Source organism: Thunnus thynnus, chromosome 15, assembly GCF_963924715.1.
Source record: "Thunnus thynnus chromosome 15, fThuThy2.1, whole genome shotgun sequence".
Classification (NCBI taxonomy): Eukaryota; Metazoa; Chordata; class Actinopteri; order Scombriformes; family Scombridae; genus Thunnus; species Thunnus thynnus.
This window is the reverse complement of record NC_089531.1, coordinates 22,955,708-22,982,819: the sequence shown is the minus strand read 5'-3', so window position 1 is coordinate 22,982,819 and position 27,112 is coordinate 22,955,708. Positions and strand designations below refer to the sequence as shown.

The 27,112-nt window shown below is 41.7% G+C and overlaps 1 protein-coding gene across 2 annotated transcripts in view; it reads right to left on the bottom strand.

Annotated features, from left to right (window-relative positions):
• Positions 1-418: 418 nt before the first annotated feature.
• The window catches only part of trit1 (tRNA isopentenyltransferase 1), a 36,793-nt gene continuing 10,099 nt past the window's right edge, over positions 419-27,112 (bottom strand). The window contains exons 2-11 of one of the 2 annotated variants that reach the window (XM_067611398.1): positions 20,436-20,576; positions 17,774-17,872; positions 17,188-17,342; positions 15,121-15,263; positions 14,890-15,004; positions 10,428-10,540; positions 10,208-10,285; positions 2,907-3,016; positions 1,943-2,060; positions 419-1,293 (exon numbers count right to left, since the gene is read on the bottom strand). In XM_067611398.1, the coding sequence (XP_067467499.1) occupies positions 1,064-1,293; positions 1,943-2,060; positions 2,907-3,016; positions 10,208-10,285; positions 10,428-10,540; positions 14,890-15,004; positions 15,121-15,263; positions 17,188-17,342; positions 17,774-17,872; positions 20,436-20,576 (1,302 nt within the window). In that variant the 3' untranslated portion in view covers positions 419-1,063. Of the gene's footprint in view, positions 1,294-1,942; positions 2,061-2,906; positions 3,017-3,746; positions 3,816-10,207; positions 10,286-10,427; positions 10,541-14,889; positions 15,005-15,120; positions 15,264-17,187; positions 17,343-17,773; positions 17,873-20,435; positions 20,577-27,112 lie in introns of those variants that run through there. The other variant, XM_067611399.1, reaches the window with a different exon arrangement.

Here is a 27,112-nt window from a genome sequence, read left to right as displayed (position 1 = left end):
TTGTTACAAAATCCTAATGCGTTATGCCAAGTTGTTATGAAATCTATTTTCAGGTCAATCCAAGTCAATGTTATGGTCACTGACTTACTTTTCTCAGAGCTTCAGAGCTACTTATTATTTTTTCAGGACATTTTGCATGTTTTGTATTTTCAGGATTTTGATTATGCTGTACAAGAAATAGTTTACCAAAACCTCAACGTTTTAGAAATGCAGACTTCTACCAAACATTGTGTGGCGTGTTTCATCCCTCAGAGCTGTTCTGAGCTTCTGCAACCCAACTGACTGAAAACAAGAAAGATTTGCATTAAAAAATGCCACGTGTATAGACAATTACGTTTTTCTACTCTACTGTATCCTGATGTGATGGCAATAACTTATGAGTTTATTGTGTTTGTTAAGCACATTATCCTCCATAGGCTGAGAAACTAACATCTTTTGGTTTATTGAACATTTTCAAAACCAGCTGGACAAAGTTAAAGGTGCATGGTAATGAAAAAAAAGACAAGAAACTTAAATCCTACAACGCTTATACTTTCGAAGATTTTCAGTCGACAGCAGCAATAAACCTTCAATTAAGGCACATTCTGTAAAATTAGAAAAATAAACCTTTTCTCTTACAATCGAACTTCGCCATTCAGAGAGTAGCACAAAAGAATCTTTAAAAGAAATCAGATTTCTTTGGCTGCACACATCACAAAACATCCAATTTTCCCTGCTGAGAATATAATACTTGAATTGTCCCGACCATCAATATCTCTACTCCAACAAAATGAACCTGTTTCAAGGATCCATAATCTGAGCCCATGAGAATGTAAAATAAGACATTCTTGCAGTCTATAAAATATGTCCATTGTTATCACATTCAGTAAGGATTAAGTGTTTAGTATGAAGGTCTGTCGTCCCATTGAAACTTTGACAAATACGAAGATTCAGTTCCAAATACTTCTATGGGAAGCAAGAAGAAGTAGCCTTGTGTGGGCGGTGAGGAAATATCCGCTTATTAATGCAGAGATGTGGTGGGAACCTGAATGATGATGTGTGTAGTCCACAGTCAGTACAGCTGTTAAAATGTCACAGGTACTTCCTCGTGTGTTGTCTTTGTGTCTTGGGAGGACTCCTGAGAGGTTTGGCTGCAGCCTGTGGCAACAGCAGCACAAGCGTCCTTAGAGAGGCTTTCCGCAGTCTGTGCAGCGGGGGCAGGAGGTGCAGCGGGACTCTGGGACCGGTCACAGGCCGGATTAAGCTTCCTCTTCTTCCTCACATGAAAGTGATGCTTCTTGGAGTTCAGGTGAGCTGCAGGTAAAGAGGGTAATCACAGCCTGATATGTCTGAAATGTACAACACACTGTATGAGCTGTGTGTGAGCTAAAATAAGGCACGGGCGTGTGTAAACTCAAGCTGGTTTGTGTGTTTTTTGACACATTTTATTGTGTATTTATAACTGCATGAAGAACAAGTGAGACAGGTGGTCACTTTTACAGGGTTTAAAGTCCTCCTCCGCTCAAATATGTGTTTTGCTTCTTGTTCCTACAGCTGGATGTTTGAGCTTCACGGTGCAGAGTGATGTATGTGCAGAGTTTGACACTAGAAGGATTGTTTTCACATTCATCTGCTGAAAGTGGAAAGTTTCTCTGTGCTCATGAAAATCTGAGTTTAAGGAGCGGGCCTACCAGCAGGATTTATGACATCACAACTAGTTTGGAATCTAATCCTGGTCCAGTATGCAATTTACACAAGTGTGATGTGGACACTTGAACTCTTACAGTGAAGTCAGAGACATCTTGTATCCAGCAGTTAAACTTTTAAAATGAAAAATATTGTTATTAATGAGGGAGAAGGAGTAGATTAGAATAGATCATTTTGGTGTGTTTTTATGAAAATAATCATTATAAGAATCATGAATTCCATGTGCTTATCATATGATGTGGGTCAACAGCCTCACCTGTCCACTCCAAGTCCCCGATGATCACTTTGTCGCACAGATCACACGTATGGTAACTCCGCTTGTTTCCCCGCTCCACCTCCTGTACTCTGATTGGTGCAACAGCTGGCTCCTCACCCTAATTGGTTAAGCCAAAGAGTTTCCAGTTTACGGCTTTAAGTTTGATGGAGTGTTTATGAAACACTGTGCTGTGTCTGAAATGACTCCCTTATTCACTACTCCCTTTAAAGTAAACACTTAGTAGTTCACTCAGTAGTGAGCAGCTAACTTAGATTTTGGGCAATGTCATCATTTTGTGTCATGAGAAGGAAGAGAAGGAAGACAGGATGCAGAAAAAGGAATTATGAAATTATGGAAAAGGAAGGAAGGAAGGAAGGAAGGAAGGAAAGGAGGAAGGAAGGAAGGAAGGAAGGAAGGAAGGAAGGAAGGAAGGAAGGCAGGCAGGCAGGCAGGCAGGAAGGAAGGAAGGAAGGAAGGAAGGAAGGAAGGAAGGGGAAGTAAACGGACAGAGGAAAACAAACAATCGTAATAAATCTACAGAGTTAGATGAGGCAGAATTGGACAAAAGGAGCAAAGAAAAAAGAAGGAAGGACATAATGGAAAGCAGAAGGGAAGAATAAAGGGGGAAAAAAGAAGGAAAGTAAAGCGAGGTGGAGAGGAATGAAGGAAAAGGTGAAAGTAGAAAGGAAGAAGAGAAAGGAGGGGCGCAAGGAAAGCAGCAAGAATTCATGCAAACGAGGAAGGGAACCAATTAGGATGTGGGGAGAAGGGAACGAATGACAGTAAATGAGGAGTGATGGACTGAAAAAGAAAGCAAAGAGAGGGAAAACAACAACATGGAAATAAGCAATTTTTTTTTTTTTTTAAAAAGGGGGAGGGTGGGGCGGGTGGGGGGTGGCAGTGAGTGAAAGGGCAAAGAAACAAATAAGAGTAAAAGAAGGGAAGAAGGCTATTGAGGCCACACCTTACTGAGACTGTCCAGTATCTGCAGTGCAGGGTTCAGCACCATCTCCTCCCACCTCGACACGTCTGTCACATTCAGGCCATACACTGCTGGCATGTTGTCTCCTGGTCCTACACACACACACACACACACACACACACACACACACACACACACACAGGTAGCATACATAATGCAATTTACAAGGCAAACACAGACTGCCAATAAGCATAATGGCTTTTCAAGGCCCATACTTTGATGCAATGTTGCTTTACAGTGTATTTGAGTTAAGGTCTTCCCGTCTCATTAGACATCCTGCTTACTGATTGATTTTGCATTTGAAGTGTCATTTAAAAAAAAGAAAAAAAAAAAAAAACACATCACATGAATCATATCAAAAGAGTGTGACACTGATATAAATGTATATATAAGATATATTGATGTAATGATTGTGTTGCCAATTATCTTGTATGTAATAAGAAATTAACATGCTGCAGAGTGAGTGATGGTGCACCAGAGAGGCTGACATGGACATGCATCCAGTGCATACTGGGAAATTTACAGGAGCAGTGATGTGCTGGAGCCACACCCTGAAGCTCTGTCAACCTGCTGACTCACACTGGCTCGATAATGTCTCTCCCTCCTTCCTTCTCTCCTTCCTCCCACCCTTCTCTCTTGTGCACCGTCTCTCTCTCTCTCTCTCTCTCTCTCTCTCTCTCTCTCTCTCTCTCTCCATCAGTCTCGCCAGTTTCACCCACTCTCTCATTCTCTCTCTCTCTCGCTGTTCCACCCCCGTGTTTCTATTTTGCATCAGTCAGCAGTCTCCAGGCCAGGCCTCAGCACTAAACAGCATCACCATACCCTGCCCAGCTGGTCTGTCTGTCTATCTGTCTGTCTGTCTGCTGCCTGTCTGCATCCAGAGCCACTGCCCTGCATTGATTGAAAGCACACAGACGCACAGGAAATCAAAGTGTGGGCAACTTGTAGAGAAAGTGATTTTTAACAACAGCAACTGTACATAAATAAAGATTTTAAGCATATTGTACATATTACATGTACATGTGAAATATATAGATTCATGACTATAAACAGCTTTTTTTTAAATTAGCAGAAAATACACCAAAAATAAATAAGAGTGAAATATAAAGGAAATATATGAAATCATTTTAAGGATAAAGACAAAAAAAAAAAAATCACAGGGGACACAAAGCTGCCACCTGATGAACAGGTGCAGTTTTTGCATGTAATATCTAAGTGTTAGTGCACACACACACTCATGTAAATGAATCCTATTAACCTGTAAGGCACAGTTAGCCAACTCAATTATGGCTTAAGCCTTTCCACACACAGACTGAACTGTGGAGTTGATGGCAGCAGACAACCTACAGACAGGAGTTACTAACTCTGCTGGGAAACATCTGGGACTCTATTATTACAAACCAATACAAAGTGCTTACTGTAAAACCGGTCATCTGTACGACTAACTGTATCGCCTCTGTCAGAGGAATGAGTGTGTGTTTGTGAAGAGGACGGGGATCGGGAACAATGCGAGTCTTCACTCACAACACGGCTGAAAGCAATAAACTTAAACCTGCATTAACTGAATCTTTTGGTCACTTGGGTGCAGCGGAAACAGTTGCCTGTTTGCACGTCTGGCAGTTACGGAGCAACGTTAACATTCATTTCGAGTCGTGTTTCTGTCCACCTGATGAATAGAAATCTAATGTTCCCTCTCTTTTAAGCTCTGTTTTTGATCTCTACCAACTCCTGAGGGAAATATCTGGCTCTTTAGTTGCTAAATGCTCCACTATGCTCACCAGCTAGTCGCTAAGTGGGTTTGTTTGCCGTTTGGCGCCGAGCAGGTAGTTTACAGCGGGTTTTTTAGATCTTTTTCTGCTGCACCTGAACACAACACTATGAGAGCAGTGAGAGTGAACCAAAACAGTAAAGTTGCAGGCCACACAGCTAAACAACTCACTATAAAGTTGTACAAAGCTGAATGATAATTCTCTGTAGGTTCACCTCTGACATTACAAATTAGCTTTCTTGCAGAGAGCGAGATGAGAAAATCGATACTTCTCTCCTGAGAGTGGTATCAATCTTCTCACCTAACGCTGGGCAAGAAAGCGAATAAGCGTATTACCAGAATTAATTCTTTAAATTTGCGACTGGTTCTTGGCCCGAGCCACATTTCAACTCCTTCTGGTCCAAATTAGCATAATGTGAGTTTAATTTACCATCAGCCACTTAAACATGTGATGTATTTCATTCATTTCACATCAGTGCCAGCTCTGTGTGTGCACTGTTGAAGCACAAAAATAAACAAAAACCCTTAATAGCAACTTCAAAGTACTCCTGCACCTGCATCATTTGGCTTCACAGTGTGTGTTTTTTTCTGCAGGCATACAGTAGGTCAATATGTCAGGGTGTGTTTTTTTTTTAAAAAACGGTAGTGACTGTTAATTAAAGCCTCAGGTTTCACTGGCAAGGCCGCTGTGTGTGTCTTTCTCTGTGTGTCAGAGGGGAAATCTTTTGTGTCAATGGCACAATAGCAGGCAGGTGGTGTTGGCGAGCGTCACATGGCATACCTATACCAGATGCAGAGTTGGAGCTCTCCCTTAAGTGCTCTAAAAATACTTCACCTCGCCAGTCACCCTGCTGTGGCCTCGTGTTGCCACTATCTCTCGTCTTACTTTGTTCTTTTATCTCCTCCAACATCCCCTCCCGTCCTCAATTCCCTTTTGCAATCACCAACCTCCCGCCGGGCCAAGTGTAGGGGGTAGTAAATAAAGAGGGAGATACTGCATGGTGGGTTGCCAGATGCTGCATGGAAACCCCCCCCCCCTCCCTCCTTCGCTCCACCGTTCTTGTTTAGGATCTGGTGAAATTTAACTCTGCTAATCCACTCTGTAGAGAATGAGGGTTGATAAGAAATGCTGAAGGGACAAAGAGCAGGGTGGTCGACACACACACACACACACACACACACACACTGTGAGCTTTCAGGCACACAGGGGAGCTCGCTTTGCCAACAAGAAAGAGCATCTCCTGTCGCCAGGCAGCTGCTTGCCAGTGTTGAGAGTGTGTGTCTTTGTGTGTGTGTGTCTGTGTGTTGAAACAGTAGTCCACCTGTTGCAACAAACGGGCCAGGAGTCATTTGTTGCGTTACCCTTGTGTTTGCTGAGTGAGGATGTGTGCCTGTGTGTGCTTTACTATAAAAACTCGACTAGCAGCCTCGGTGCAGCGTCCCATGGACCAGCTGTGCTTCTTTGGCTGTCGTCCACACTGGAGCACGACAGCTGCCTCCATTCACCCAACAGCCTCCTTCCTCTTTACTACGGTTCCTCTTCCGCTTTTTGTCTCCCTCACCTTCTTTCTTTGTCTGTTGTTCAAGTTTGACATTTCTAGAACAGGTTAAGTGTCTCGGTCGAGGATATTTCTGTAGATACGGCCACAGAGGATAAAAATAATAAAAAAAAACAAAAAATCAGAACTGTAGAATTTGTTATACTGTTCTTGTACCTTTTGACACAACAGAAATTGGTGAGTTTCGACTGAATAACCCGGTCACCTTATCCATTATCTGTACTGTCACTCCTCCCAACCCTTCTCAGTAGGTTCTTTTCCTTTGCTCCAGCTCCATCACTGATGGGGTTTTTTTTTTTAGATATCCCAGCGGTTAAGACACACTATATAACTGCAACGTCCTCTCTCCCCTCTAAATTCAAGTTATGAATACATACATAAAGCATGTGTTATAACTGGTATATAAACAATAATAAACCCTTATATCTGCTAACAACTACATTATAGTGTGTTAAAACCACAACAACTATTACTAACTGTTATTAATACTGCTTATAAAAGCTAAAAATGGGAGGTACAGACAGGAAATATGGCAAATGAGAGCGGTGGACAACACACGACAAGGTCATGTCTTAAACCACTAGGTCACCAGGATGCCCCTCCACTCAGGGTTTTTTTTATGCGCATATTGAAACAAGCTCTACCTGTATCCAGGATTCACAGGTGTAGCACAAGGAGATGGAAATGCAGCCACTGTCTCCTTTGAACCCTCTGTGCCATTCTCATCTTCTCTCTCCTGTCTGTCTCCAGAGTGGAGGTGACAGAGAGGTCTCTGCGGCAACAACAACCCCAGCTTGGCATTCGTATGTGTGTGTGTGTGTGTGTGTATGTGTGTCTACGTATATGAAAGCTGCTCACTCCCTAGAAGACAAGGGTGTAAACTCGCCCCACAGCTGTTGCCCCAGCTGGATCAGATTACCTCCACTCTCTATACACCAAGCTACCCATGTGTCGTTCCTCTCTTTCGCTCTGTGCGTCTTCCTTCATCCATCCTGTACTCACTCACTCACTCACTCACTCACTCTTGGGACTGTAAGATACCTACACCCCTGTTACTTAACACTCACGAGGCCTCTGTCAAACTACACCTGCGTATCCTGGTTACAGGTGGAGTGTGTGTGTGTGCATGCAGGTCTCTGAGGTATTAGAAAAAACAAAAACTCCAAGGGCGTTGGGGCTTTCTGCATAAACGTTGGCACTTATTAACATTAATATAACCTCAAATTACCATTTTTCTTTATAGGTAATTAAGTCCACTAATTAAACATTCCCCTATAACCACACAGACACACTCACACATATCCTATATGCGTACTCCCACATACAGACGCGCTTAAAGGCAAGATAAATTAAGCTTAATTTAATTTGAGCTGGGTGACCTCCTGTTTAAATCCCCACAGCAACCAAAGCTGAGTCGATCAAGAATCACGTACCTTACTGAACAGTATTTAAGATACTGAACGCCCACCTGCTCACTCGCTGACAGTGTCTCCACATAACACGGCCTGCTAAATGTTGAACTGTAAAACTGGGTTGAACTTGTGCCTTTGAAGCATGTGATTCTGCCTCTCGCTATATATTTACACGTACGGTCAACATTCAGGTCATTTTCCAGCTTCTCTAACCTACTTCATTGTGTCTGCCTGGCTGAGGCCGGCTGTCATTCTATGTTCGTCTTTCCCTTTGACCCACTAGTCTCTATATGCTTGGGTTGGTCCGTGTAGCCCCCGCTGACCCTGTTGCTCGAGTTTGTGTGGTCGGGGCAAATTCCCGGCAGCTCTGTAATGCTTCAAGAGATTAGCCTACTCAGCTGAGGCCTGCCAGTATCTGTGTGTGTGTGTGTGTGTGTGCGTGCGGGGCTCAGACGAAACAGAAAAGAGGTCAGCAGTCACAGCAAGAGGGGGGAGGTGAGGAGAGACGATGCAGGACAGTAAGGTGGGATGAACGGGATTAAAGAGCAAGAACTTGGATTAGTGAGACCGTGGCCAGGGGTGGAGTAGATATCAACATGTGGGACTGTGTGATTCCCGTCAGCTCGGTTTATGTGTTATTACAATAACATTTTACTCGCTCGTAGAGATGTGAGATACACACTCGGGCATGAATAACATCAAAGGAAAGGAGCATGAGCCTCCTACAGCTCTCCAAAAAAAGAGAGTCAGATCTAACAGAAATCATCCTAAAGACTTGTAGTCCCTGCTCTATAGTTCACTACAGCAGCTGCAGGGATTTTCTACTCCTTGTGGTCACTTTTAATCTCAGAGACAATTGAGTGTTTGAGAAGATTTCTGTTAAACTGAAGTTCTTTGGAAAGCTGTAACAGGCTTGTTCTTTTTGCTCCGATTGATGTTGCTCTCGCCAGAGTACGCCTTTCCCCAATCTCTACAACAGAGGAGATAAGTAAAATAGATCATCCTGGCCAGTAGCCATAAAAAAACAGATACAATTCTGAGAATAATAGCTAGGTTGACAAATATCAGAATTTCCCTTTATGACCGAAAGACTGACACTTTCATAGTGCCCTGGGCGAGAGATGTGTCAGCAATGAAATACAAAGTTTCAGACTTTTAACACTTAAAAGAGTTGATCTCATCTGCTGCAACCTGCACTGTGAGGACCGATATTGCAAATTGTTCTGAACCGAGTCAAAGCAAAGCGAGGTTATGGACAATTTCAGACAGATACTGCACGTTTAAAAGCCCACAGATACGCATACACACACGCGTGTGTGATGAAGACCATATGGTGTGTGCAGCGGGCAGGCAGGCGGTCAGAAAGAGGGGTATTGAGGTTTAGGGCCTGGCGTGGCCTAAGCCACTTGGGCCTAACAGGATTAGGCGGCTGGGTTACTGCAGGGCATGCTGCTGGTGGGACACAGAGGCCAGGTTTCCGTTTGGGACACAGGAACACACTCAGCCTTTATACACATTTTAAAACACGTTTGACTTCCATGAGTTGCGACCAGGGTGGGAAATCACCACCTGCCAAATCTGGGCTGGTTTTGGCTGTGGTGGGTATATTTGTCCATTCTGCAGTGCCAGCCACTCTGACCGCTATAGTTCATCACTATGCATTTGGTGCCACAGGGGACTTATAGATAGAAAAAAAGCATTCAGGGGTCCAAGCTGCAGGTGTAAACCAGGGATAGATTTTGAAACATTGTCCCCTCTGTAACGTCACAGCAGCTCACACACGCAGCAGAAAATCCAATTTTGTGCCAGTGAATAAATTAATCTGATATCCAAAACTTAAATATATAGCACTAACAAATGCTCATTTATTTTTAAGGACAAGTACAGATGTTTTTTAAACCAGTATGCCATTTCGAGTGTGGAAATTTGTCTAACTGAAAATTGAACCACTAGAGGACAAGTTTGACATTTTTGGATTTGCTTTCTTGGCGAGAGTTAGATGAGAAGATTGATACCACTCTCTGTCTGGAGAGTGGTATCAATCTTCTCATCTAACTCTCGCCAAGAAAGCGGATAAGTGTATTTCCCAAAATGTTGAACTTTAATAAAAAGGTATGTGAAGATTAAAGCGGCCTTAGATGCTTTATACAGAATGGCTCTCTAGGATCAAACAAAACACGAACAGCTCCATTGTCAAGTGAAAATGTAAATTTAAACTTGTTGGGAGATTGTACAGATCAATCATTCACGTAATGATGGCTTTGAAAGTGACATCACCCCAAATCTGCTGTGCTCACATAAATGAATACAAACACACACACACACTACACTATACTACACTACACTCTGTACCCTGGATAAACAACACAATGCGGTGGCTGAGAGGCTTATTGTGGGTCTAATGGAGTGCATGAATCTCATCTTGTTAAAGAGAGTGCTGATTGCTGAGGAACTGGAATGTGGACCAACACTCACACACACACACACAATTATACAGACACAAACACACAAACATCTTGAATGAGGTGAGTGAAGAGTACTTACGTTTAAGGAAGCGGTTACGGACCCATTTATTCTGTTTCCTGGCGTAACGCCTCGTAGCGATCTTCAAAGCTTCTATACCTGAAGAAAGTTAAAAGGAGGCTGTTATAGATGAAGGGTAGGCCAAAAAAAAAAAAAAATCTTTAAATAGATTCTTGTGGTTGATTGGTCAACCGGTGCATCGAAATCCATCTCTGTGACTTTGATCGGGTGTTTCTCTGACCTTTGTCTCGGAGCATGTCTTTCTCCTGCTGGGTGCTGCTTTCAGGAGCGGTCAGGTACTCATGAAACTCCTTAAACCCAATCGACTGGAAAATCCCATGTTGATAGTCCTGACTGAGAGGAGAGGAGAGGAGAGGAAAGGAAAAGAAAGGACAGGAAGGGAAAGGAAAGGAAATATTATCCATCAATACAATAAAGTTTCCATCTCCCGCTTGACATTTCGAGACACCCGGTGGTGAGTAATTTCACCTTCTCCTCCTCCTCCATCCCTCCTTCCCTCCCTGAACAAAGAATATCAGTCTGAGCAGATGTGAGGCCCTTCGGGGGACAGATTGACAGAATGACATTAAAAAACTGAATGGCACTGGCAGAGGTACCCACGGGTGCTGGAACTCAGTAGCTTGACCACAGTGACATCAGGTTGGGGCAGAAGCCTGCTGGTTACCTCACCAGACAGCAGAGAGAGAACATTTCTGTCAATATCAGACCATATCAGCCCAGTTTGAGAGGAGCTGCCTGTTCAAGCCCACGCAGTAACTTTCAGATTTTTGTGATAGCTCCACCATTGGTATGCGTGTCAAGTTTAAATGACCTGAACCTTTTGAGAATTTGGAGTGATTGCAAAAATAGTAGAGGTCAGGTGTGGTGGCAGTTTCCCTTCTACCACACTCCATATCAAGTCTGCAGCTGTTTAAATGGAATAAAGCGAAAATTTGCTTTGCATTTGGCCTGAATACACCATTACTGTATCATGTAATACTGTGTACACTGTACAGAAATACTAGGGTAACGCAAAGTTACCATCTGTATCTGTTTATTTCACAAAAACCCTGTTTGAAACCCTCTGGATATTGTGTATATAATGGGAGGAAGCCCAGATGAATGTAAAGTTGGTCTGAGGTATCTATGATTTAGAAAATGAGAAAGCTATTGAAAAAAAAAAACAAGGCATAATAATACATTGAGCCATTATCGGTCATATTACATAATTTCTTTTAAAAATGGTTGAATATGAAATGGGAGGCGGTCCTGATGAGAATAAAGCATCTGTGAAAAAAAAGAGAAAGCTATCGACAAAACTACAGAAAGCTCTCTTGGTGATCACACTGTGCATGTGGCACACTTCAATAACAGAGGTAAAAATGACACTCAAGAATATTACTGCCAAACTTCAGATGTTGTCTATATTTGTTCAGAGCACATTATCTATTTATATCTGAATAATGTGTTCATATTTTTTTAACAAATACAAAAAGTACTATTTAACTGCAGTTTTATGGAGCTTTCTACCATGTTGCTATAAGCCTAAGAAAATATCAAAATGTTCATGCTATTTAAAACTTCTTCAGATAATATTAGTGTGCACTGATGATTTTGTTGATATTATATAAAGAAATTTTAAATATGATTTTTTATTCATAATCAGGTGAACAAATACGCAAGAAAACCTATTTGGACCCAACGAAAAACAGAAATGGAAGAGACACAATTTTTGCAGAAGACCTGTATTCTATTTTTTTGAAAAACACTTCTTTTAAAAAGACATCAGAGCTTTTTGTTTTTTGTCTTCTCTGATTTACTTTTTACCTTGAGTTCATTGTTCCTGCTGTCAATTTTGTCTCTTTGTATAGCACTTGAATTCTCTTTTTAAATATATTGTAGAACAAAAACATTATAATAAAACTATTTGCGGTTTGTTACTTAAACACTTGTAACAGAAACAAGGAGAGGAAATAACAAAAATAAATCTGGCTAGACGTGCAGAGACAGAAATTTGAGAATAGCAACAGAGCACAGGAAATGTAGAGTCAATGGAGGGAGAAAAAGAAAGACAGAGGAAGAGAGAGAGGGAGGGAGGGAGGGAGGGAGGGAGAGATTTGACCTTGATGTCTGGCCACAGCAGCCAGCCGGGGATGGAGACACGAGGGTAAAGGAGAGAAAGACAGACAGAGAGAGGTGGGGTGGGGGGAGTAAAGTGCTTGGGTGATCAGATTGCTGAGAGGGCAATAGTGGCAGAGATGGAGGGAAAGAGAGAGAGAGAGAGAGAGAGAGAGAGAGAGAGAGAGAGAGAGGAGGCTGCCGGCTGAGAAGCAGGGATGGGGTGATGGGGTGATAAAAGAAAGGAGGGACGAAAGAAGGGAATTGGCAGCTTCCTGGGCACCGTTCCACCAATGCATCAACTCCCCGCAGCCACACCCCATCACACACATACAATATCAATATCTGCTGCCAAGAGACCCACACAGCAGAATGTGTTCACATGACTGTTTCAGCTGGCAGTGAAGCCCACATACACATTTATATATCTTTCAGTACATACAAAAGTCTTATTTTAAACAGGACACATTTGATTAATAATGAGGTCCCGTACTTAAAAATACCATATCACTGCGATCCGTAAAAAAAGAAGAAAAAAGTAAGTCTGCTACTACAATCTGATGCCATTTATTTCTTGTATTGCACCATATGGTGAGTAGGTAGCTGCTGTAACTAAATCTGGTGGAGATAATGGAGCATTTGTTCCTGCCCAAGAAAATGCTTGTTGTTAAAGGTAAAAAAAAAAAATGAAGCTTTGCAGAATCAATTGGTGTGTGCTTCTAAGTGGAAATGTCAATCATGACATTTTCCATCTCGACTGCGAGAGGTAATTCAAGGACAATCGCAGAGATCCTTTAACCTACAAATTCTCCTCTGCGCTGCACACAAAGTGCTTGAACATTACAGCACAGGGAAAGTAAATATAATTTGAATTGTAGCAAATAATGACAAATGTTACAGTAGAACACATTTGACTCCTATATCATTATCAGTATATGTAACACGTATATTTTATCCTGCCAGTCTATCCATAACCACAAACTCATATATAATGTTTGAAGGTCAATATTGTTGCGTAGCATTTGGTAAGTTGAGAAGTAAGGGTGTGGCTTACACACATGGAAACAAGTACAAGACAACAACAAAATCTATAACTGTGTGACCGGAGAAGTTCGACCAAATGTGTGGAGTTAATGTGGATTTTAATAACTGAGCAAAATGAATCCAAACTGTCATTCATGACAAATCACAGCCCACACCAAAATAAGGCAGAAGGTTTCTTTACCCTATCATTGACAAGATTTCTGCTCATTTTGGCATTCACACTAGGAAGAGTATTTTAGTTTTGGCAGAAGTACGATGAAGAATTGTACTTAAGCACCGTCCCTTATAAAAACCAGTTTCAATAGTCTCACTCTTAAAATCTTTGAAATTCCAGACACGGCAGATTCAGAGGATCACATGAAAGTATCAGAGAAAAGGGCCACGATAATCAGCAGAGGAGGGTTTTGTTGGATTTTAAAGCACATTGAGAAATGGACAAAATGGCCATGCCTCTGGATCGTAGTAACCCAGAAACACCAACGCACAAAACCACTCATAGACAATGAAACAATGGATCCGTACCACTAAAAGAGGGATGTAGGTCCAGTTAAGTACTGGTCATATGATAGCTATTAAGGGAATGTCGGGGATAAGTTCACATTTGTGTGAAAAATCATATTAAAACAGACACCATACTAAGTAATTTGCTCTAGGACCACCAGGATATCCATTCAATGTGGCATAAAATTCTGCAGCACTGAGTAAAAAGCACCAATTACTGCAATCCCTTGATAGTGCTTATGTCATATGGAGAGGGCTTGTCTCTGCATTTATTAATAATCTAGAGACATCTTAAAGAAATATCAGTCTCATCCGAAGTGAACTAGCAACAGTGTGGGCTGTTTCTAAATTGGTCTTGCAGGCCTTTGGGAAACGACCGCGTACAGAGTGACCTGTCAGACTGGGAAGAGGAAATAAATAACTGGATAGCTGCTTGGCCGAGTTTACCCGACTCCTGTCACCCTGGTTACGAGAAAGAGAGGCGTTAACTGTGGACCCAGACTGAATGTCTGGATCATTAATTTAGCTAGGAGGATGAGAATGGGATCTTGAACTTGTTGCACGGACACTGAACCCTCAGACCACCTCGTAACGCTGCACAGTAATGACTACAGGGACAAAGGAAACAGTCCTCATGAGTATAAAATACATCAAAATATACTCAAAATCTGTATTCAATGAGGTGAATTTTGATTGGCTTTGCAGTGAAAAAGGGGAAAAAAATAATTGCTTGAGACAGAAGCTACATGTAGCATTCCAGTATTTCTTGGCTTAATGAGGGGAGGATAATACAACATCCCCCCCCATGAGAGTTAACAAATGATCCTATTAATGTAATCCTACCATCATATAACATTTCATCTGACATGACTGGCAATCAAGGTTGTAAAATCTTGCAAGAAAACAAAATTTTTAAAGATAAAATCTGAAACAATGACAACACTTGGCAGCACTACAACAATATGAATTCAGGATGAACGTCAGGTTACTGAGTGTATGCATTCAGGGGTTTGAACCTTTTCTCCTGCTCACGTCCTTACCTGCCATCCTGGACTTTCTGCTGATTGAAGCGGACATGGAAATCTCTGAGCTCCTCTATCAGTCCAGCAGACAACATCTCATCAACACGAGCATCCAACCGCTTGTCCAGGACAGCTATAACAAGTGCAACAGCGAAATAAGACCTAAATTGTTATTTCACGCAAGTTGTGTTGTTTTAACAAATAGCAATTTAGAGTAAAATGGAAATCCATACGATTCTCCTTCCTTACCATCCACATCAGTGTGCAGCCAGAGGATGCAGGGGTCTGGGTACCTCAGCGGCCCCCCGAGCTTAGTGCTTCCCTCCAGCTCTCTCTGCTCCTCCAGCCAGCGACTGTGGGGGACGCCCGTCTCCTCGTGGATTTGCAGGCTCCTGTAGAGGACAATTGCACAAGCAGAGATGTTGTGGTTAAATAAAACTCTGGTGTACAACCAACCAACCAAACAAATGATTTTCTACAGTATGCTATAGATTTATATCCCAGTCCCTCAATGTAAGGCCTCAATAGGTAAAATGAGATCAGATTCGTTAAACATCCACTAAATCCAATGTAAATAAAAACCTTCAACGCTCCTCTGTGCTACAAATTGAAAGTCTAGTTTGAGAGCAATCTGAATGTTATGGAACAAGATGATTACCACACCCGCAACAACAAATCCCAACAGTTAAAAAACAACCATGAGCAACACAAGATACAAAGTGAAACAGCTTGAAATCAACAATTTTCTCACCAGGACACAGTCTGAATTCAGCCTGAGCTAAACAAACTCTCGAGAGGTCGAGATTCAAATCCAAAACCCGACTCTTTAGCCGTGCCTGACTGCACTCTGAGGTTATGAAGAAAAGATGATTCCTGTCGTCTCCTGTCATCTAGAAGAGCAGGGTAACCTAACCTGCTCACACAAAAGACCAGAGTGCGCTGACTGCTACTCATCAAGTCGCGTGTGTGTGTGTGTGTGTGTGCACGCGTATGTGTGTAAACAGACACTCATCCCGTCAGCGTGGGTTGGGTGGAGGCTGTGACTGTCAGACAAAGCATTAGCCCTTCAAGACCTCAAACAAAACAAGAGAAAACTCAAAAATATTATAATAATATTAATGAGCACAAAGAAAAAAAATTCTGTATAGGCTCTACTTTTTCTCACAGCCGATGTAAAAAAAAATATATGGTGTGATTTCAACTCATGCTTTTTTCATTTTTTTCATTATTTTCAATTTGTTTCACCTGTCATGTTATTCTCTGGGTCATGTGATTGCCTCTTATTGGCTGTTGCTACTATATATGTGAGGCCACACTCATATTGTCTGTTTTAAAGCCCTGATGAAGACCTACAGTGGTCGAAACATGTTTTTTTTCATGATTTAGCTGCTACAATAAAGGATTTTTAATACTTCCTTCCTCTCTGTTGCATTTTCTTAGATTCGGAGTGCCTGGATTGTCTTCTTGTTTGAAGCACCCCATTTTTCCCTGTTTTCCGAACGCATCCGTCACATTTTTGATCTACGTTTGATTCTATAGAGCAACCAGTCATTTCTTTTCTGAGCACAGAGAAACTTTCCCCCTTCAGCAGATGAATGTGAAAACAGCCTTTAAGTGTCAAACTTTGCACATACGTCATCTGATACAGTGAAGCTCCAACATCCAACTGAAGTAACAAGAAGAAAAACACATTTTTGACTGGAGGGGGACTTTAAGTAGAAGTGCTAGCATAAAATATTACCAGTAGCAGTATTACACTATTACAAGTACAATGTTTTAAGTTACTTAAATAACAGAGAATCATGTTTCTAATTAAATGTAAAACAGACAAATGAAAGAAATTGTAGCTGTTTTTGTTTTTGAACACATACTCCAAGTGAGTAGAGAGCAGTGAGATTGCTGATAAGATACATTTCAAAATTCAGTTGCATCACACACATGAGTATGATGCCAGTTGGCTAGCTTAGCTGCTAAACACCTTGACTGTTTCATGCCAATTAGGTGACACAATGTATTGCTACACATTTCAAAAAAATCAAAGCTGCTTTTGTTACTAATGTTGCAAGTGTTTCTTTTGCTATTAGCTCCAACTAACTAGCAAAAGCAACATATTAGCTACACAAAGCACAGTTGACTGTTAGCGTAGCCACATGGTTGTGAAATTTTGATTGGTAATTTAGTTTTGATGGATAAAGACAACAATGTCAAATGGGGGTGATTTTAAAACTGTGAATTCATCTCGAAATACACAAAAAGCTGACAAAATGTGATATCTAATTAAACGAGCACTAATAAAGACATTACTAGCCATATCACCTGGCAATCTTGCGTTTGTCATTGGGGTGCAACATGGCAGCCATTTTTGGGTCCACCTCCATCAGGCGTTTATGTAACTCAGCTCCTCCAAGTTTCTCCAGTTCCAGCTTTCTGTTCTGAGCCGCATCTCCTCCGTCCCCCGACTCATTGTTCTCCTGTTGTGAGACATTTCATTTAAAGTTTTAGAGTTGAGAAAATTCTGCCTTCAAATACTCCTTGTAAAGTTCCTACCTCCAAAAGCTTAAGATATTATTACATACTGTTACAACAGTGCATTGGGACAGAAATATAAGAAGAAACAAAATCAGAAAATGCACCTCAGGCATTTTAGTGTTTCCACGGAATTAAAACGCAGCATGAAGATACAGCCCTCAGAAGTCACATCTTGGCAAATGATAAAATGAAAAAAAGTCCCATTTTTTAACACTACAATAATCCTAAGCACTGAAAGCAGTAAACAGCGTGGCCTTAAGTGGTGCTTATTTAGTGGTAAGTAGTGCATGAGTGAAGTAAACAGACGATGTGTTAAGAGAGGCACATAGGTCAAAGGGAGGTTGTGTTTGAGTTGTGCTGTTCTTGTACTTACCGCTGTATCAACCAGAACTCTCCACAGCAGGGACTCAATATAATAGTTTGTTCCTCCAACAATGATTGGCAGTTTGTTTCTGCTGTGCATGTCATCTATGTCGGTGTTTGTTAAGGAAAAGAAACAGATCTGTGCACATTTGAGGTACATGAACAATTTCAGTGTGACTTTACCTGTTTTTTGGAGGGTTTTTTACAGCTTTTACACAAATGCGCTACAATTAAAATGATTATGAAATCACCTTTGGGCTCAGTAAACGGCATTCAAAGTTTGTGTTCAATCTGTTATCTGTCACTGCATCCCTTTTACTTTATGCCTCTTTAATGTCAGAGTCTTTCTATCTCAGAGAAAGAGTTAAAATAAAAACTAAAATTCATTTCAACAGACAAATAGAAAAGGACACTTCTGCAAGCATTACTTTAGCCTGATTTTAAAATAAATACAGCTTTGAATCAGCAGTTTCCACCTCAGTGGAAGTACGTTTTTTTCTAAATATCTACCTTGAAAAATACATTTAAAAAAAGGCTAAAAATCAACTAACATCTAGTGACAGAAGTGCTGCAAACAGCGAACAAGGGTCAAAACAGGCAAAGTCAATGCAGGAAATTGGCAATATTTCAGCATGCTGGGACTGTGATTACATGCCTCAACACAGTTTGTAGCCCATGAAACTAAAAGCCTCAACAGAATACTTCATAAACAAGAACAACAATACCACTTAAGGTAAATATTAGACTGTCACTTTATAAAGAGGAGGTATTAAGCTCAGTATTGACTCTCCATGGTTTACTTTTTCTTGTCAGCATTTACAGTAACTGAGTGCTGTGTGGCTGATAGGATGATACACTCCTACTGTGGACATTTAATAGAACTGTGTGTATAAGGTCAAATACTCAACCTTGAGGTCTCAGCGCGCTTCAGATGAAGTGCTTGTCGGATCGTGTAACAGTGTCTGAACCCCTCCCTCCCACACGTTTCTCACGCTGGAATTACGGGTGTTTGGTCAGACAATTTTTGCAACCTCACTGCAATTATCCAGGTGTGAAGAAGTGAGAAACTAGGCAGAGTTTGAACTTCTCTCTCAAACTCGCTTTTTTTCCCCCCCATTTGTCACACAACATCAGCCAACCAACTATTTGCGCAATTCATTGTTTCTCACTGTCTCTATGACAGAAGGCTTTTCATCTCACCTTCAAAGCCAAAAAAAGAAATTCCTGCCTCCCAAATGTGAAGATGTACTGCTTCTCTTTGACTTCTATCACAGTAAATTTCATCACTTAAGATTCTGGACTGTTGTTTGGACGAACAAGCAATCTGAATATGTCAACTTAAGCATTTTCTAACATTTTACATACCAAATAATTCATTGATTCATTATTAATTAATAGCTGCAGTCACAGAGTCAATACTGGCATTTTATTTCAAACACAATATCAATATTGAAATTTTTTTTTTTTTTTTTTTGAAGAGCAGTCAAACCTTACTGGTCACACCGACAGCGCTTGCGTGCCACACCTTATTTCCTCTCCCTCTCTTTTTTCTGTCGCATCTTCTCTCATCTTGCACCTTTCCCTTCCCTCCTCCTCCTCCCTCCCTCAACTCGCCCACCTTCTCTACACAGGGATAATTTAATAACCACTCAAACAAGATAAAGGCCTATCAGCCGTCGTCAGTCACCTCCTCTCTCTCTCTCTCTCTCTCTCTCTCTCACACACACACACACACACACACACACACGCACAAATCAGTGAGGGCTGCATCGCCGTGTTTGCTGAGGAAAGGAGATGGGAAAGAGTGAGAATGATCGCTGACAAGCAGCAAGAAAAAAAAAAAAATCAAGGGAGAGAAAACAGAAAGACGGCTGGAAAACAAAGCAATAAAAGGGGAGGGGTTTAGACGGAGGGAGTTTATGTGAATGGCATATTGAGTGAAGGATTGATAGCTGATGATGCGTCATTAGGTCCCCCGCCTGCGTCTTTGAACTTCTCAAGCATGTCAGCCTTCTCCAACTAACACACACACACACACACACACACACCCTCCTCTTTCCCCTCCGTTGTCTCTCCTTCCTCCGTTACAGTTTCAAATCTTCCACACTGCTTCTATCCCTTCTAATCTGTATTCATCTCTTTTCCACTTTTCCCTCTTCCCACCAGCAGGCTCGAGCTGCACTGAGCCTATTCTTGGAGCTACCGCATCCCCTCGCCGCACTGGTGAGAGTGTGTGTGTGTGAGAGAAGAGTGTGTGTGTGTGTGTCTTCCTGATCTATTAATACCGTCTCTAGTTATTGCCTCCTCTCTCCACATCTGTGTGATGGCCGGTGTCTGCGAGAGGGTGTGACTGCCTAGAGTATGTGTGTGTGTGTGACACAGGCTCCACTATAAATACCATCCAGTGATCTCTCTCTCTCTCCTCTCATTTTCAGTGCAACATCTGCAGTGAAAGACACATTGACAAAAGGAGGACATAACAGATTGTCTTCTACACACACACACACCCCCTCAGACCAATTAGTAAAAGTCAAATCGACTGAATTCTTTCCCTGTAGTTACCACTTAATAATCAAGGCGGGAGATGTGACAGAGGTGATGGCAACGTGTGGAGGGAGGTGTTACAGAAAACATTGTTCCTTCTGCTTCCGCGCGTTTCCAGGAAAGGATATTAGAGCCAGGGCTTTGTTCCTGAAGTCCACCACCGTGTAGCTGCTTACCAACGGGTCCACGAAGCTGATCATGTGATGTCTGCACTGGGCGCACTCCTCAGCTGTCACCTTATTAGTTATGATGTCTAGACCCTGGTACACCTGAGGGGCACACAAAGGAACCAGTCAACACAGAGCAAAAAGGGAAATTATCACATCAAGGGAGTGAAAACAATCATAAGAAATAAATGCTTTACAGGAAGGTACCTTACAATCATAGTAGATGTTCATTGTTACGGCAATTACCTCACAGTCTACAATTATGCGCTCTAACAATGGGAGTTCAATCAAAGTTCTTTGTCCTAGAAAGCCTAAAACCCTGGGCAACACTGAAAAAAAACCCACCTTTAATAAAACAAATATGGCAGGAGATTGGAATCTATGCTAGTGGTGAGGTTGAGGAGGAAGCAGTGAGGGGTGCTGCCCGGTGTCCACGTGAAAATTACTCTACAAATAATACACAACTCCTCTGTCCATTTTACATCACCCAGCGAGGGGGCTCCTTCTCGGAATGTGACAGCTGGGTGTAATAGTCCGTCATGATTTTCATTCTCACACACGTACGTACACATGCAGAGAGTCAGCAGGGGAGTGTTGCCAAGAGATGTCTCCAGATGCAGAACACTTCTAAAGCAGGGCTTCTCTTTCTAGAGGCCTTTAAAAACGCCTAATCTTGCTTTGTCCATGTTTCTTTCCAGGTTTACAAATCCTTCCTGATCAAAAGTTTAGTTCTGTTACAGTAGTGGAGTTAAGTGAGGATTGACACATTTACATTTGTGTCTTCACATTTTTGTTTTTTGAAAGATTAGAGTTTTGTCTGTAAACTTGTCTCTACAGTAGTACAGTAGATGAAGGAGAAAGGATTCTTCTCTGGGAGGATACACCATGACAACGAACTTGAGAAAAATGAAACCTTTAAGAGAACAGCAAGAACTGTTTCAAAGGGCACATCTGTTCTGCTTATAACGTTTGTTTCTATTGTAGTATCATTCTATCATTATGTCAGTTATGTTGGTAGTGTGTAGTCATAGCACTGCGCAGCTTGGTGGAACGGTTTGGTGGTATGGCACACCACTGAGATGTGTTTACATCCCTATGAACTGACTGGCTCAACATGTGAAGTGACTGAAAAGAAAGATGACTCGCTACGTTCAGCTTTCAGTACATTTGTAGCTCCTGCATAATGTAGGAGTCACTGTGGTTTGAACTTTTGTTACTCTCCTCGTCTTTGCTGAGTCGTTGGAGCTGCAATGTAGTCATGCTTGCAGAGTTAATAATCTACTGTTAAAGACATCCAAAGGCAAACCACTGGAGGGTTTTGCAGCTGATAGAGGTTATCGTCTAACTGGTTCACACCTTGTTCGAGAAAAACTGGTGAAGATCTACATTAAGATGTGACATTTTAAATGTTTCAAGGGATGAAAAAAAGAAACTGGTTGAAGGTGACGGGCGCTCATTGTTGAAATCTGGGAGATTCTAAAACTTTGAACTTGTGGTCAAGGTAAGTAATGACTTTCCCTATACCATTCCTGTTGGATTGTCTATGTCGTGTTTAAACCTGGGGGAACAACAGTGCCACATTGCCCTAACCAATTGAGGATCACTGGTCAAAAGGTTAAAGAGAGGTTCACAAATGTGGAATTGGTGCATTTACTGTACTAAAACATAACAAAAGCAAGAGGTAATATATGGTAATGTCAGTCCACCTATGGGTTCGAACCACTGTGGTATGTATTGTACATGGTACAGCATGAATTCTAGGCCATGCCAATACAATATATTTTGGCAGCAAAGAAACAGAAATTAAACTTTGATCTGAACCTTGTGTCATTTATTTTGTTTACGACACCGGATTACGACAGGATTCAGGTGGCAAAATATTAGTATCGCCCATCGTTTTTCATGTAATACACCTCTATGACCTTGTCTTCTGTACAGCATCTGTGTGTAGTCTGCCATCAACCATTCAAAGTATGTGTGTCACTAAGAAAGTGAATCAGCCTGGAGTTGCCAGGAAAACTTTATGAAACCTTTTTGCGTTGAGAACTTCCAAAACACTTTGACCAGTAGGCTGAAACTTCTGGTTGGGTTAAGCCTTGTTTTGGGTAAAAAAAACAGCTTGGTGAAGCACTCTATTGTTCAATAATTCAGCAGGAAAATATAGCCTATAATCATGAGAAGCCAGCCAGGTATTGAGACTGACGCTGAAGTATTATTTTTACAGCTTGAAAGAATGGATGAATGAAGTCACTCCTGACTTTACTCGTGAGCTGATTTTTCCCCTCAGTGAAAATGATGATGGCATCTTACTGACTAGAACCTTTGTGAGGCAAGGATAGTTGGGACAATGGTGGAGGAGGAAAGATGGGGGCGGAAAGGGTCAAAAACGTTTTAAATGTAAATGACAATGGTTTGAACTGTCACGTGAGTAGCCACATGTTGGAGCTGTTACCTGAGGCCATATGTGAATGGTTGTTAAACATCATCCTTTCATCCCTTCCCAGGAGATTTAACAATCATTCACACTTGGACTCAGCTGACTCCAACGACTCTACAACAGCTAGGAACGCTAACAAACCAAACGGTATCAACGACCTTGATAACGACCCAACGGAGGTTAAATACCTGGGACTCCCCACCAGTCAGTCAGAACTAAAGCCCCTTGGATGAGAGATGAAACGTCTAAAAATAGCTACAACCGAGTCCAGTTGCCCTTAATTCAACCCTTCTTGGATTGATCATATCCTTGGTGGCAGTGCGTGTGTGGGTTGCGTGTACTTCACCAAATGTTCTTCAGCATGGTGGCAAGGCAAAATTGGGGAGCAGGGCAGGGCAGAACAACCCAACCTGATAAATTATTCACAGCTTCTCTGCACGACACCACTGTCAGCCAAGCAAGGGCTGGACGGACGGATGGGTGAATGAAGGAGATGGAGAGCAAATGAACAAGTAAGAAGATTTTTTAAGGGATTTTTTAGAAAGATCAAGATAGTTGGAGAGGAGAAGTGAGAGAAAAGATGAACAGACATAAGAGGAGACAGAAGAGCGCTGTGTACTTGTTACAGAGAACAGGATGCTCCTGACAAATTTGCACACATTATCCAGCACCACCCCTCCTTTGGCTTCACTGCTCTCTATCTTTCCTTTTGACACACACACACACACACACACACACACACACACACACACAGATTGTACAGAGAGAAGACAGGATGATAGGTAGCCGAAGGATGGCGAAATGATGGTGAGAGAAAGACAGAGACAGATAGAGATGCTCAGAGCGATAAGTTGGCATTTATTTGTGTGTGTGTGTGTGTGTGTGTGTGTGTGTGGGTGTGTGTGGGTGTGTGCGTATGAGAGCGAGCAACACAATTAAGTGAGTGAGGGTCATGTGTCTCTCATTTTGAGCAACACTCCTTCCAGATTAACACAAAGGCTCTCTTTAAAACACAAACAAACACTATTTAAAAGTAGACAAAACAATCTCACCCCAAGGTCCATTCAGTAGCTGTTCTGGAGCTCTCGATTGCATCACACTATCTTTTTTTCAGCAGATGGAGTTTGTCACTCAAATTGAACATTTTCCAAGCACTTTAAAAGACTTCAAAGTAAGATTTCATGAACAACTGGGCATATTTCTGTCACTAGACACCAAAAGCTACTCTATTATCCTTAATTTAGCATTTTTTATTGTCTCTCCACCTTTATTCTCAACTTTACCTACTCTCCTTTCTTTCATTCCAACAGTAGTGAAGTTTCCCTTCTTCCATCTGTCCATCTTTCCTGCCACTGAGACAACACAGTGACTTGTTATGCAACCACTCCTGAATGTACACTCATGTTCTCGTGTGAGAGTATTGAGAAACAGATTGCGATGTGTGTGTAATATTTTCCCACTGTGTGGAAGTCAGTATTGGATGCTATCAGGGTTTAGTGTAACATTAGTAGCTATCTTGTTCTTTTTAATGAATTTGGCAAATTTATGTTTCAGCAACTCTAGCTAACGTTACATTTGGCAAACACATTGGTTAATCCTCATCCTAGAAGCTTTTTTTAAATAACTAACATAACAAGTGACAACATACTGTTTGAAAATACAAAGTTAGATAATCTGCCAAACAATAAAAAGTCTGTTTTGTTATTTCCATGTTTTCTACATGGATCATCAACTGGTGAAGATGTTCACTTTTTGGGACATGTCAAGTCTTTTAGCACAGTGTATGTATGCAGACATACTTAACACCCCTTTTACAGAGTTCTCGTTTTGAAGAGTCAGCTGGAAACATTAAAAAGTTACCCAAAGATGGTGTTTTCAATGAACTACTGGAGATAAGAGCTCAATTTGCTTTCTAGCAACACCCCATAGCCACTAGTTGTCATTTCAGCAAAATCTGTGGTTTTCGGCTAGAAATGAGAAGCCCAATTTTGTGTGCCTCTGTCTGGAATCAAGGAGCCATTGTTTCAACAAGACTAGGTCAAAACAGAGTATATGGCTGGACTGTGTATGGTGAGTGTGTGAAATTGTGGCCAATGTGTTACAGGGATAGTCAGTGGTAGTGTCTATAATGTGAATTCCTGGATATTAAATGTTCCTCTGCAGTGTTCTGTTTGTGGTCCCAGTAATATTTGCTGGTAAAATGTACTGAAGCAGCATTTAACATCGGAGCTGAGAGTGTCAGAGCTCGGAGCAGGAAACACAGTCACTCTGCAGCGTGCTGCTGGCCTCCGTTTCTATCATCTTGCGCCGATTCATTTTGAAAGAGCAACAGCCAATGGGGAAACCCCAAAACTCAGCTGGCCGACCAATGGTGACACCTCATCACTCCCTCAGTTAGCCACTCATGCATGGACGACTGCGGTTAAAGTGCTGATCCGTGGCCGGTCCGCCCAAAAATTAGTAAGCATTACGAGTGATAAATATGTCGATGTTATTCTACATTTCATTATGTTGCAAATGAGAACAGAAAGCGTATCAACAGTAATTAACAGAGGTGGGGCTTAGCGAACAATCTATTTTTTGTACTTCACAGTTAGTGGCAAAATAACAGTTTATGTGAGATATCTTTTTTTTTTTAATGTATTTATGTCCAATCAGATCATGTTAGCCAGAAGCAGATGATACAGTTATTCTTTTTCAGCTTCAGTTTAAGAAGCATTTTGTGGTGCAAGGCGTGCCCACATCCTCTTGAATACATCCTGATTTGGTTATCAAGCATCTCTTAGTAAGTGTTATATTTCAGACTGTTTTTACCTAACTGACTGTGTTTACCCCACATATATGCATTGGGTAATCAATGCATTTATGCAGGTTATAGATCATATCCTTGGTGGCAGTGCGTGTGTGGGTTGCGTGTACTTCACCAAATGTTTTTCAGCATGGTGGCAAGCCAAAATTGGGGAGCAGGGCAGGGCAGAACAACCAACCTGATAAATTATTCACAGCTTCTCTGCACGACACCACTGTCAGCCAAGCAAGGGAGGGGAGGATGTATGAAGGAGATGGAGAGCAAAGGAAAAAAGTATGAAGGTTTGAAGGGATTTCTTTTTTACAAAGAACAAGATAGTTGGAGAGGAGAAGAAAGAAAAGATGAACAGACATAAGAGGAGACAGAAGAGCGCTGTGTACTTGTTACAGAGAACAGGATGCTCCCGACAAATTTGCACACATTATCCACCACCACCTTTCATTTAGCTTCACTGCTCTCTATCTTTCCTTTTGACACACACACACACACACACACACAGATTGTACAGAGAGAAGACAGGATGATAGGTAGCAGAAGGATGGTGAAATGATGGTGAGAGAAAGACAGAGACAGATAGAGATGCTCAGAGCAATAAGTTGGCATTTGTGTGAGTGTGTGTGTGTGTGTGTGTGGGTGGGTGTGGGTGTGTGCGTATCAGAGCGACTGACACAATTAAGTGAGTGAGGGTCATGTGTCTCTCATTTTAAGCCACACTCCCCCCAGATGAACACAAAGGCTTACTTTAAACACACACAAACACTATTTAAAGTGTGACTTCACCCTTAGGTCTGAGCCTAACTCCACCCACTGCATAATTTTGAAAATTGCTAAAGAAGTAGGCAAAAGGCTGAGAGGGAAGGGGGGCGTGAATGTGTGAGGGAGGAGGGCAGGAGTTGCTCAGTGATATCCCCTGACCAGAGAAAAATGATGATAATAATAATTATAATGAGAGGAAGGCAAACAGTGCGGTGACATTTAAACATCATTTTTAAATAAACCTGTCTGTGTTTAACTTGGTTTATTTTCACATGAAGACAGTTTTAGCTTCAGCAGCTAACAGCAGCTAACAGCAGCACTGATGTGCTGGAGGAAATCTCTCCGTCTGTGACCGTCGGCGGGAGGAAGAGCTGCTGGCAGCCATAAAAACAACAGAAATCCTCTTCGCATTTTGTCCTGTAGCTCTCTAACTCTCCGGCTGTCTGTTCCTGCGGTTATCAGCTGGTAAAATCTTGTTTTAAAATGCTAAATCGCGGTTTAACCAGAGCTCCAGTGTTACTGAGCCTGTCCCAAGATTTTACCAGTTGATAACTGCAGGAAAAGACAGCTGGACAGTTAAAGAGCTAAAGGACGAAATGCGAAGATTTAGATTTCTGTTGTTTTTGTGGCTGCCAG